Source organism: Esox lucius, chromosome 9 (assembly GCF_011004845.1).
Source record: "Esox lucius isolate fEsoLuc1 chromosome 9, fEsoLuc1.pri, whole genome shotgun sequence".
Taxonomy (NCBI): Eukaryota; Metazoa; Chordata; class Actinopteri; order Esociformes; family Esocidae; genus Esox; species Esox lucius.
Genome location: NC_047577.1, coordinates 11275369 through 11289332, shown reverse-complemented (window position 1 = coordinate 11289332; position 13964 = coordinate 11275369). Strand labels below are relative to the sequence as shown.

Below are 13964 nucleotides of genomic sequence, written 5' to 3'. Positions count from 1 at the left end.
ACTGTGGCTCTGTGTTGGGTTCATGTTTCCCCAGCCCAGCATTGTCCACAGGGTAATGCCTTCCAGAACCTGGCAGATCATGACATCATACTAGATAACTCCAATTGCCACTAGGCAGACATTGTAATGGTGATTTCACCACGGAGAATATTCTAGATCTCTGCGGGTATCCATTGGATTATACTGTCGTGTGAGTGTGGCTGTAAGTATGTATTGTGAGATTATTATCAGTACAGGCTAAATATACAGTACAGTAGCTTATGTAGCATGTTATGTTACTAATGTCCTCATCAAATGGACTCAAATTCAAGAGCCATGACCATGCAGGGGATTGGGTTAGGGTTTTATTTGGTTAGCTTCTACCTAACAGATCAACTTCTTTTTTAAATATATGACTGTATCTCCTTGCTATGTTATAACTTCTCTAATTATAAACACCTGGTTGCTAGGCATTTTCAGGATGATGTGACATAAAGCATATCAGAGAGTGGAGGTTGACAGTTTCACTGCTTTTAAAAAAACATTATCTTGTAAAAGTTAATCCTGCAGAGTAGTCTAGTGTGTGACAAGGAAGACAAAATGATTTAGGGACAACACACATACAGAACTATCAGTTGAGCGCATTCCAAGTCTGCTACCTCACTGAATCAAAGGCAGTAGTTACTCTGGCAAGCTTGACACGTTTTGTTGCAGCCTGCTGGGAATTAGCTGTTATTGTTGTTTCCAGACCATTGCATTTTACTAGACATATTCCAAAACATCAACAATACTAACCCTCCCACACACTTTGGAGACAGTGGTGTTTATTGGGTGCTACCGAGAATCCAATTGTTGCATGAACCTATACTGTCCTGCCACGAGCATTTCTGGTTGTCGTGTTGAGTAATAAACCATACTTTTGACTTCCATGGCGCATTGTAATTCGTTTTGATATTTGTCTTTTTGAAAAGCTAGCCAAACCTCAGTTAATGGCCTTAGCGTGCGAGAGCAAAGCTGCCTGATCTTGGTCTGCCCATGTCTCACACTCAATTTGTTGGGCATATGAATGTAGCGCAGACAACCAGATGTGGGTTCAAATGGTATTCGTTTTCTTTTAAATGCTTCGAGAACCAGCTTCAATCTGCCTGAAGTGCTGAACGGGCGGAGTTTGGACTTCTGAGATTTGGACGTCTCGTTTGTGCCAGGAAGGCTCAATAAGCAAGCCGTGAGTATTTAAAATATTTTAAATCCGACTTGAATTCCAGTCCGCCCATGCTCTCAGACTTACAATATTACCCTGACACCAGAACGCCCACAGGGAGGATGGAGTCAACCTTGAAACGCTGTCATCCCTGCTTGGCCGCGTTTGAAAAGAAATGACGGACATGTGTAGAAATAACTGGAGGGGCTAATGGAAGGGGCTAATTAGAAGAAATAAGTTATCTTAGAAAATTGTTGAAGGGGAAAAGGGAAGTGAGAGGAACCCAGAATTCACATCAAATTATTTCCAGTCACGCTAACTGTTTAGCTACCCTCCACTTGGCTGTCTTGGGTGGAGCTGGGCTATACATATTACCCGGCCATTTCAATCTACATGAAACATCTGTCCCTCCTCAACAAAAGTGTGGGGTGAAGTGAGAGGAGAAATTAAAAGGTTTCAGGCTCGGGCATGTCTTGTCTTTCTGCTAGTTCACCTTTCCCATTGTCAGTTTTCTTGGCTGCATGTCTAACTGGCTCAGGATACAGGAGCAGCCAAACTATTGGACTGAGCTGTAAATTGAATCATATTCCTTATAGAATGCCCTAATGTTGACCAGGACAAATCGGGCTCCTGTTGCGCATTATACACTAGAAAAGGAATAGAGTGCCATTTGGAACACACAATAAATCTTGCATTTACTGTCTTGCTGGTCGGTAGTTACTTTTCAACTGAATGAGGTACAAATATAAAGAATTCTATGTGGGCTGAAGAAAGGATTAAGACCAGGAATGACACTCAAGCAAACCAATCCTTAAGTGAGACTTATGATCCATAGAGGACGGGATTGGCTCTCCAGTGTTTTGTTGTTTTCTCTGTGTCTCTATTCTGATTTCCAAAGTATCCCCGTGGCATTCATGCTAACTGTCCCATAGGGGATAAGTGCAACTGAAAGGGGGGAATAGATCATCAGGCGTCCATCTTGGGGATGGATTGAGATAGAGTGAGATGTCTCCACAGGAAAGGGGAGCTGAGTGGGGAGTGCCCTGTGGAGGTCTGTCTCGTGATGGTGTCACAGCCCAGAGCCCCGCGGAGCCCAGAAGGGTGTCAGTATCACACAAAACCCCTACAACTCCCTGGTCTGCTTCTCATTAAATCCGCGGTCAAACCAGAACTAGGCGGACAAATACATCCAGACAGCGAAAGTTGCTGGAGAGGGGAAGGGGGAGCGAGACAGACAGGAAGACAGAATGAGAGAAAGACAGAGGGATATAGCGAAAAAGAGAAAGCGATTGACTCCCCCCCCCCCCCCCAAAATCCAGAATGAAAAACAAACAAAATCTTCCAATAAAATGTGGACACTGTTGTTTCACTACAGAGGAGGCATTTGCAAGTAAAAGGTGTCCCCGCTATCCAGGGTGTTATCTAGATGTTATCTGTAATTGAGCTGATAGGGGCCATTTCCTCTGGAGAATGACACTTAGGCCTAATTGTGATGACTTACAGCTTGGGGATTCTCTCTTGCTATCACCATGAAACCACTCAACCAATGTCCGTTGTGGAAGACAAAACCCTTATTACCCGATCCTGTTTCTTCTCAGAACTCATTCCTCAACTCTGCGAAAAGCCACCGTGCTTTTTCTCCCTCTCTGCCTATCTCTCTCTGTGCAGTTGCTTCAAAAGAGGGAGAACCTCATTAACCAAGCCTCTTGTAGATCTCCAGTTCCAGTCCAGTGCCAGTAGGCTGGAAAATCCAGACAAACAACATAATGACACTCTCAGTGCATGGCCATGTAACATAACCTCTGAGTGAGTAAACACAGGTGTTAAGGAGGAGAGGGAGGAGGAACAGTAGGAGAGTGAGTGGGAGAGAGAGGAGGACGAGGAGAGGGAGAGGATGCAGGAGAAATACAAAGAGAGGTTGGCCACATTCTCTGATGGTAACAGCTGAGGAAGGAATGCGCTGTTATCATTAATGACCTGGTCTGAGGTCTGTTGTTAGGGCTTATCAGTGAGTAGGGTTGGTGTGTGAGTGTGTGTGTTTGTGTGTGTGTGTGTTAAGGGGTGGGGAGGGAATGGGAGAGTGAGGGACTGCAGGAGCCTGAAGGAATGATAGCCGGCGGAGGAGGGGGATAGAGCCCAAGCTAAGGCTCATTCATTTCTCCAAACATTATTGTTGCCTAGATATTTGTTTTCTAGAAAACGATTCTGACTGAAGTCCCTAACATCCAAAGCCAGTCAGAAATACTGGCCACTTTGTGGTTGGAGACCATAAAGCTGAGTGGCTATAGAGCCGATGTAGTGAAATAAATGGGGTTGACGTTTTATAGTTTTACTGTGCCTGGCAAGGAAGTGGGAATGGGTCCGGTTCACACAAGATGGAGAGGAAATATTTTACCTCAAAAATAGGGCTGTGGAATGAAACCCTAAAAGTTCAAGATTAAATTAAACTGTGTGTGGTCTTAAACCAAGTTGTGGTTCTCACAGTGAGCAGTTACTGCACTTTCTCTTCTTGACAACGGTCACCTTCAACAAAAACTCTAAAATATCAGGGTATGAGAACTTTAAATACAAAACCAGTAAGTTGAAACCTCCGGCCGTTAATGTCTGCCAGTCCTGAGAACCTCAAAATGACCTCACTTCCTGTATCCCTTTATCACAGTGGCGACCTCTGGGAAGAGGAGAGACTGGGGTCATCCTAGAATAACCACCTTGTTCACCTCCAACTTGGGCCTCCTGCCTGCAGTATTTGGGCTACCATGGCCACAGCTACATATACACCCATTTAAGAAGAAAAGAAAAGCTTTTTCAGCTGGAAGATATTAGCACCGTAATGTGTGAGTGGGCCAAACGTATATATAGAAAATACTTTATAGTTACATGATTTCCCAGTGTTAAAAGTAAGATAAAAACTGAACATAGTATGGCGTGTGTGTTTGTGTGTGAGAGAGAGGGAGGGCAAACAAATACAATTTAAATACTGACAGAGCGAGCGAGTTAAAAAGTAGGTCAGATAAAAATGCAGCACTTCCTCAGCCTAACCGTCCTAAATGCTGTCTGTTAGATCGTGCATCCATCCACATCTGACAGACACCATCCCACAAAGGTCCTTTGATGTTCAAGGCCTCTGTCTGCTTTCACTCACAGGATTGGCTACCACAGGATATTAGTTTGTAATGATCCCCCTGATAGCAGGAACATGCTCTCGCACCATCACGGCACTGTGCTGGAGTGATTTGTTAGTGATGACGCAGATGTCAACAAACATTGGACAGACTCCCAGACAAACACTAGCATGCACGTAAACATGAACACATTTCCACATGGTCTTGTCTCAGGGTAGTTGGTTGGTCTGTTTTTATCTCGTTGGTGGAGTGGAACTATGCTTGGCAAAGTTAAGCTATTTCCTGCCTGGTTGGCCTGTCTGAGGGTATGTTCAGACAGAGCCACAGTTTTGCTGACCCCCTGCAATAGTCTGTCTGTCGGGGTGCTAAGGACAGTCTGTCCAATAAGATGCAATCTATTTTGACTAATCTGTTATCCAGTTGATCTTAGCCCCCTTTAATTCCTCAAGTGTCTGTTGCATACTAGGAGGACCTACCTCCTGGACCACACATCAGGACTACCTGGTCTGACGAATCTAATCTGACCCTGTCCAGTGTCCACTGGGTCATGTTATTGATGTAGGTTTTACCTGACTCTTGCTGTCATTGCCTGCAGCCCATCTTGTTGTCAAATTGGTTACTTGTCAAACACTATAAACACAGAGCTACCGGCTGCTTAGTTACTTGTCATATCTGCACCTATATGTTGTGTTTCTAATCTCTTTTATCCTTTCCAGAGCACCATAACCTAAACCGTAACATCCAAACCCATCATCAGCACATCCTAAACTACCACATCCTAAACCACCACACCTAAAACTATCACATCCTAAACCTTCACATCCTAAACTAGCACATCCAAAACAACCACATCCTAAAGCTCATCCTTGCCACATATAAGTGACAACTTATAGTGACAACTGATGTTAAAAGTTCTTTATAAAATAAACAACCATGTCAGAGCATGTACGTGCACACACCCAATAGTGTGCAGTAAACACACACAATAAGATTTTAAAAGTTGCGTAAATTCACTAGAAATCCCTGACAAATACATCAAACAAGGCTTATTGACACATTTGCTTGTCAGGACTGTCAATGAGCCGTCCTCAAATGACTCCATCAAACCTAGAAGAATTGCTGACTCTTGACCCGCAGGTCGGTAACTGCATGCATCTCCACGCAGACACTCACTGAGATGATCACACACCAACACAGGAGCCAGACGTAATCCCCCGGGGACCACGATCAGGCCAGCATCCATTCACACACTAATCCTATCAACAAATAATGTTTGGGAATTGGCAGGTTGAGTCGGGCAGAAACATTGTGCCTGTCTTTGGGCTCACCTGTTTATATTCGCTAGGCCCGGGTTCAAAAAGAGCAAGGCTGTGTGCGCTATTTTGACGCTGATCCAGCGGTTCAGGCACAATCGAACCAGTGGAACTCGCACTCAAGTGCAGACCTCACTCCGTCTGGCACTTTAAGGTAGACTAAGACAACGTTTGGAAGAAAGCGAATACCATTTGGATCCAAGTGTTTGCACAGGTAGGGGAGTGAGTTTGAACAGCAACAGAATTATAGCAGGATATCCAACTGTCAACATTAGTGGAACCTCTCATTTGAAAGATATGCAGTTAAACGCCCAGGTGTCATATTTCTCTCCCACGTTTGAGTAGTTTGACTTGTGATTTGCTTATTTTTTTTTGTGTGGATGTGCATTAATCTGTGTATGTGTGCGCAGTGTCAGTCAGTGTTTGCATCTATGTGTATTCACACATGTGTACATTTCATTGAGGCAATATGCATGCAAAATAACCTTCCAAAGCTAAGTAGGAGGAGGACCTGGGGTCCTGGAGTACTGTACCTCTGTTGGAGGACAGCTTGAAAGACAGTCAATACATGCTCAATCAGCTCTTGGCACCGTATCATACAATTGGAGTGGTGCAATCTTAGAAAGACTTTGGAAAGACTACACCACTCCAGCACTAAGCACATATTCCCTGGCTCCTCTCACACGTGTGACAACTGTCAAGGTTCTTCAAGCTACTTCACAGATTTTCTTTATGGCCTAACCTGAGCAGCTTCTGGTCTGAAATATTTGGGATTTTCTCTGGGGTCTGGGGTGTTCCAACAAACCCCAGACCCCAGGTTCTTATCTCTTGGTTGTCTGAGTGGATCTGAAGACTGACCACATACCATGACACGTCATCTCTACTCGAGTAATTTCTGCAAAATTGAAAGGGAAAAAATATATTTTAATGTTTTGGAAAAATACTTATCCTAAATAATGATTCAACAACTTGGCAAATACTGTGTATTTAAAAACAATTATATTATGAGCAATACATGATCTAGCACTCCCTCTGTTATTTGCACAATTTGGGACCATAAGTCAATTTTCATTACCATATACATTACCTACGGTGTGTTTCCATTCCACGGCCTTAACTACAGTTGCGTGTGCTGGTGCATCACTTGACTGGTGGGAGAAGGTATGTGTGTGGTTGGGAAAGGTGGCGGTGAACGATTGACGGAAAGATATTTCCAAAAACATTTAAATTCACAACCTTTGGAAGGATGGTTAGTGACGGGTTTGACAGATGTCAAATGTTTACCTTTGTCTGCTAAGATCGGCCTCTGTCGGGAGAGAAGTGTTCTGCTCCGCTCAGAAGCAACTCTATCAGCCTATGAGTGAAGTGATTGCTTCAGCCAGTCATACTTTGTCCCCATTTAAATAGATGACTCTGCATTCCATTAGAAGGGGACTAGACCCTTACTGCGCATTATCTTCATTTGCTGGTTAGTGTTGGGGGGTGGGTCTGAGATTTCTATTTTATTGCCTAGTTGAACAGATGCGGATTTGCAGCTGTGGGTGTGTGAACAAACAGCTGACCCACGCATCACTAGTGTGTGTGTATGTGTGTGTGTGTGTGTGTGTGCATGGGTGTGTTCCTGACTTAACTATATATCAGGGGAGAGAACATCCCCAAACTGTGGATGAATCAGAAGAACAAATCTAATGGGGAGTTTTTCTCTGTCCCCATTTTGATGCGTTTTTTTTTTTTTGGTTTACAGCAAAAGTTACAAATGTGTTGGGGTGAGAATTAGGGTTAAGGTTAGACATTTTGTGTTGATTTAGGGTTAGGCTTGACGGGTGAGGTTAAGTTTAGGCATAAAAGTTTGGTTATTGAGGTTAAGGTTAGGGTTGTGGTTAGTTTAGGGTTAGGGTTATGGGAAGTTTAGGGTTAGTATTAGTAAAAAAGAAACTTTTCTGCAGGCTATCAACTTCGCCGTCCCCATTTAGATAGTTAAGTAAACGTGCGTGTGTGGGTTTGTATGTGGCTACCTCACTCTTGCGTGTTCTACTCTGTTTAAATAGACTTGGTTCAATAAGTGGTCAATGCCTGGAGCAGTTTGGCAGTGGGTGACACATAGCAGGTCTGAGCATGCAGCTTTACTGGCTATCACTGGGAATTCAGCTGGTCTATAACCCCATATAAACCAGAGAAAGGAATACATTCCACTAGAATATGCTACATATGCACTGTAATCAATCGACAGAGATTAAGCAATGTTCTGTGTTCTATCTCTGTGAATAAAACATGTAAAAGAATATTACAATAGAATTATAATGCCAAGAATAAACATTTTGAGCCTCTAAGCCATCTTTCTTCCAAAAACAGTTATATAGGAATATTCTATGAATATTTCTGTGGCAAAAAGTATTTTAATCAACCATAATGTATCTTCAAATAAAATCCATTGTCCTCCCTGTACTGCTCTTGGTGTATCCTGTTGTATTTACAAAAAGGTTTTCTCTAACACCATATACAAAGCAGTAACGACATTTGCTGCTCAAGGATAAAACACCTCCAGGTCAATTATGTATTTTTTTCTGTAATGACATAACAACATATTTTTTTCTTTGATTCATGAATGACATTGATACAATAACTATCAATAAAGGTGATGATAACTAACTTTTTCATCAAGTCGAGACGAGAGAAATAGTTGTGATACTGTATAAACGTAAAGTTTTATTGCGGCCCACAAATAATTAATAAATGTTGTTGCTCTCAATAGATTTGAATGTAGGTCGTCCACGTGAGATGCACTGTCTTTAACCACAACGCCACGGCATTACACGTTTCAGCAGTCGCTAGACACCATTGAGCATTGTGTTAAACTGATTAACGTTTCTTATTATGTTTACCTTCACCATAGTGTCTATGAACTGTATGGCTTTTGTCACTGGCCGTTTTAACAGCTTATTAGCCAGTAATAGGCGTACTAGTATCAAACTTCCTAGGAATAATCATAAGAATTGAGCAATCTTTTGCGAGACTGAAACATTTGCAATATAACTATATACAGTTTAAGTTAAGGCTTACTATAACATGACTACTTCGACCAGAAACAGTCGCAATATAATTGTAATATTTATATAATATAATTCATAATGTGTACTTTACTTTGCCTGCGAGGAGATATGAATTCGGGACCTATAGTTTACAGATCTCCTTCTCTAACCACTACACTGTTAGTGAAGAGGCAAGCAGGCAGTCAGACAAGCGGCAAAAACTGAAAGAAAGAGATAAGAAAAGATAAATAGATAAAGAAAGAGAGAGAGCGCGCGAGAGAGAATGAGTGAGAGAGAGAGAGTGTGTGGGTGTGTGTGTTTGTGTAATCGCAGGTGAGTTCGTTCAACATGGTCGGTGCCGAGCGGGAGGTGGCGTTTGATTATTTAGACCATTCACTCCATAACAGAATAATCGGCCACGCAAAACGAACTCGTCCATTGGTTGCTACCCCCCACCCCCACCCCGCCACCCCGCCCCCGTTTCAAAGTAGGTCCTACGCTTTGGGCTCTCGCTTGTCAGTCCTCCGTGTCTCTTTCAGTTACAGTGTAAGGTGGGTGGTTAGTGAGTCCTCTTCAACGTACCACGCATTCAAAATCTCTTAAAATAATATTCAAGGTAAGTTTATTTTAATATATAAATTTACGTGAGCAATGTCTTGCTATTGGTCTAAATAGGCATTCAACATTTATGCACTCGAGTGTCTTTGGAGCTACATGACTGTTAGAGAAAGATAACGATGTCAAGGAGTTTGCAATGACATATCTAAATTGGTGCGTAATAAGTAACCTATATTCTATCTCGTATAACATGTTTGTATCAATACAACATTGATTTTGAGGAATACTCTCTTCTGGGACATGGAGGGTGGGGAACTTGAGAACTTCGCAGTGCATACTAATTAGACATTTTTAGGGTCGTCAGTGTCCGGCAATTAAGCTACATTCAATGATGCGTATTAGGCTACTATACATCGTTGTCCTAATCTGCAATCCAGAATACAGTTCGAGTGTTACTCATTTTAAAAGACAATAGCTGTCTGTTTTCATCTTGGCAATTAATGACTGTGCACCCGTTTCAAAACTCATACTGAAGAAAATGTGTGGGGGTGTTTTTAGTTGTTTGAAACAAGGGGTGAACCATAAAACGTATTATCCCTCAAGTTCTTTGGCTATACAGATTATGTTTTAGTTAACGTTTCCAGACCATTTGTTAAATGTTAACATATGACTCAAGAAGGCAAAGAAGAAAAAAAAATCCTTCTCACGATCCAAGAATCCGGAATCACACTTAATGGTTTTCTAACATAAACATTATGATCAAAGCATTTCAGTCAACCTGGTCTTTTAGGCGTTATACATGGCAATTACATTCCTCATTCAGTACCATACACTGCACACAGTTTTGAAAATATTTTCCTTCTAACAATACATGTTCAGCTATAACCAGTCAAATCAACTTACAACTCACCTTGTTGAGTGACCTATGATAACATGATAGTGTGCCAAATGGCAACTTATAATATCGTCATCACGATTGACTCACTCTTTAAACACTTGAATAACTTAAAGTACATGACACATTTCACATGGCCTCTCACTTGCACGCCAGTCAAAAGATAAACATTTTATAGAACAAAGACAACCTATCAAATGTTGAAACTGAGAAATGTTATTGTTTTTGGAAAAATACATGTACATTTTGATATTGATGCCAGCAACACCTTTAAAAACAAGTTGGGACAGGGGCATCAGATCTACTTTTAACAACTCTCGCTAAGAGTTTGGGAACTGAGGAGGCCAATTGCTGTAGTTTTGAAAGTGGAATGTTGTTCCATTCTTGCTTGATACAGGGTTGCAGCTGCTCAACAGTTCGGGGTCTCCTTTGCTGTATTTGCCATTTCATAATGTGCCAAATGTTTTCAATAGGGGACAGATCTGGACTGCAGCCAGGCCATTTTGGCACCTGGACTCTTTTACTATAGAGCCATGCTATTTTGTTATGTGCAGAATGTGGTTTGGCATTGTCCTGCTGAAATAAGCAAGGCCTTCCCTGAAAAAGACATTGTCTTGTTACTGACCTGTTGCCAATTGATGTAATTAGTTGTGTGATATTCCACCAGGTTTAGTTTTTTAAATAAACATTGTTTGATTTGCAAATGATTGTATTTATTTATTAAATAAAATCTCACTTAAAATGCACTCACAGTTATGCCCTCTGTATTATTTAATTGCAGAATTTGAACCATCAATCCGGTCGTTGAGTTCAAGAAGCCTTTGCACAGAGCACAACACTTCCCCCTGTTGGCGATGAGGATCATAACACACCTGTGACTACCAGAGGCATGATGGGAAAATGAAACAGCGCAAGACACCCACAACTTAACTGCATCAAACCATCACATTTGTTAATTGGATTACACCACAGTCGTACCACTTTCAATGGCTGTCTGAGCACAACTGGACTCTGACATTTGGTGTTATTGTCTTCAGTAGCACAGACTCTCCTCATCAACTGGCATTGACCAATAGCTGAAGGATGTCGAGTGCAAGTACTTTGCAATAAAAACATCCATAATTAGGTATCTGAAGGTAAACCAAACTGAGTTAACCACCTCCTACGACAGCATGGAGGTGGCAGCTTCCCATCCTGCCTACGCTGGGGCCTTCCCTACCCCGACTATAGACTCTGAACCCACTACGTCTTCCTTTCCAACCCTGTTAAGTTTCTTCTGGGACTACCAGAACAACAATGTCATTGTGACCCACTACAACTTCACCGGGAAGCTTCAGGCGGACCGCTACCGCGAGGGGTTAAAACCGGAGGCCGTAGTCTTCCTTGTGATCTGCGTCCTCATCGTCCTGGAGAACGCGGTGGTTCTGATCGCCATCTGGACCAATAAGAAGTTCCACCTCCCAATGTACTACCTTCTGGGTAACCTGACTCTGTCCGACCTCCTGGCCGGCGTGACCTACGCGGCTAACATCGTCATGTCAGGTCCCAACACGCTCCGACTGACGCCCATTCTGTGGTTCTTGAGGGAGGGTGGGGTCTTCGTCACGCTCGCCGCCTCTGTCGTCAGCCTACTGGCCATAGCTATAGAACGGCACGTCACCATGGTGACGATGAGACCATACCACAGCGCGAAGAAAGGCCGGATGCTGGCGCTGATCGGGGGCAGCTGGGCGCTGGCGGGCCTCTTGGGGGTCCTGCCCGTCTTGGGGTGGAACTGTATGGGTCGCCTGGACTGGTGCTCCACGGTGCTGCCTCTCTATGCTAAGTCTTACATCCTGTGCTGCGTGTCCGTGTTCAGCGCCGTCCTCCTGGCCATCGTGGTCCTCTACGTCCGCGTCTTCCGCATTGTGCGTGCCAACACTCAGCGCCAGCGCTTCAGCGGAGCGAAGGGAAGCCTCCGGAAAGGCCTTGCCAGGAAGTCTCAGAAATACATGGCCCTCCTCAAGACGGTCACCATCGTTCTGGGCGTGTTCATCGCCTGCTGGTTGCCACTCTTCTTCCTCCTCGGGCTGGATTCCTTCTGCCCAGCCCGGCGCTGCCACCTCCTCCTCAAGGCAGACTACTTCCTGGGCGTTGCCATGGTGAACTCACTCCTGAACCCCATAATATACACACTGACCAGCAAGGACATGAGGAGGGCCATTCTGAGGCTCCTCTGCCGGCCGTGCCTCATGACGAAGGACGGTCAGGTGAAGAGAATGGGGATGCCTTTCCTGGAGTGCAGCTTCAGTAAGACAGAAATGCCCTCGCAGAAGCTGGAAGGCCAGGAGACCACTATATCTTCTGGGAATGTCATCACCACCCCGTCCCCCATCAAAGCCCTCTACCCCAAGCTGTTCAAGGTCTGAAGAGCATCCACTGGACAGCTCTGTGGTGGAGAAATGACTCCCTTTAGAAGATGGACAACGGAAGTACTTCATATGGCCTCCTGAAAATTGTTGAGTAGGGACGGTAACCCGTACAATCTGTCCCTTCGAGTAATTTTATTTCTATGGAGTCAGCTTCCAGTCAAAGTGATGGACGGCACTAATGATCAAGGCCATCGAAAAACTGCATCACTTCCTGTTTGGCTACTCCGCTACCATCGCTTTCTGCCAATGTGCCTACATGGTCCGTAGTACTTTACGTTTGCTTGTGGACGACAGATGTCTGGAAGAAAACCCTCAAGAAGACACCCCCCCCCCCGCGTGATCTATGACCTATGACGGCGCCAGATGCTGCAACAGCCGGTGAGGAGAGCATTGCATTTAGACAGAAATAGCATCACGCCAAAACCACGGATGTTACAACAGTGATAACAAAACTGAAAACGTGTGGAAGGGACCAATTGTGAATGATGCGCCTGTTTTTGCAGGTTATTGCACAGTAACCACTTAACCACTTTCCTAAACTGACGTTGCAGTAAACAGTCTCTTAGGTTTTGACAGCATCAGAAGCCAAGGAACGAGAGTCACAGTTATTGTTTGCTAAATGTTTGGACAGTTGACCTCCCAGAGTTGCCTACCGAGATTACCTTCAAGTGGCCACGGCTGTGGAGATAATACACAATACGCTTGTTTGTTTGTTTGTTTGTTTGTTCCAGGCCTTTGCTGGCTCAAAGGTCATTGTTGTACCAGGCTGGGTGCCACCCTAACTCCAATAGGAAACGCGGTGTCATTTAGAACACAGCCGTCAGGCTCCAGTGGAGGCACCGCTCACAGCGGCACGATATGCCCACACAGGTGGACCCATATAGGGGGGAATCTACGCCTGACCCAGATACTACATTGTCATTTGAGGAAGAGATGCCTATTGTGGCAATGTGTCATGCTTTAGGAGTGGAAGGTGAGAAGCCCCATTTGTAGGTCAACCCGCCCCCAATGTAATCTAGCATTTCAAAAATAAAATGTTTTCTGTACAGTTGAATTGGATGGTGCCATGGTACCTTTGTCCTGTAAATATATTGTATTGAGCAATGTTTTTTTATTTTATTTCTCAATGGATTTTATATGGTTCATTTGTACTTTGTACCGTCAAATATATGCTTTTGTACCAAAGATTGTCTCTACCCTTATTAAAACAATACCTGTTTTCTGGTAAATCTGATTATACAGTTTCTGTGTTCCCTCTCACATTTTAGTGTGTGTGTGTGTGTGTGTGTGTGTCTGTGTGTGCATGGAGGAAATAATTGTCAAGGGTGTCTGCCTGACGTGGAGGGTGTGAATGACCAATATAGCTGTTCTTATAACAGGAAACAGATTATGCCCCCCTCTGCAACATCTGTTAGTACCACTGGCCTAGATACTGTACATCTTCTGACAAGCTTCA

The 13964-nt window shown here is 43.7% G+C and overlaps 1 protein-coding gene across 2 annotated transcripts; it reads left to right on the top strand.

Moving 5' to 3' along the window:
* Positions 1-1102: 1102 nt before the first annotated feature.
* Positions 1103-13737, top strand: s1pr5b (sphingosine-1-phosphate receptor 5b). Of its 2 annotated transcripts, none has more exons than XM_010872790.4 (2): positions 1103-1204; positions 10879-13737. In XM_010872790.4, exon 2 carries the CDS (start codon positions 11270-11272, stop codon positions 12503-12505), a length of 1236 nt encoding a protein of 411 aa, XP_010871092.2. In that variant the 5' UTR covers positions 1103-1204; positions 10879-11269; the 3' UTR covers positions 12506-13737. The 2 variants fall into 2 exon arrangements, with proteins under 2 accessions (XP_010871092.2, XP_010871091.2); XM_010872789.3 differs by lacking the exon at positions 1103-1204 and adding an exon at positions 9156-9260.
* The last annotated feature ends 227 nt before the right edge of the window (positions 13738-13964 follow it).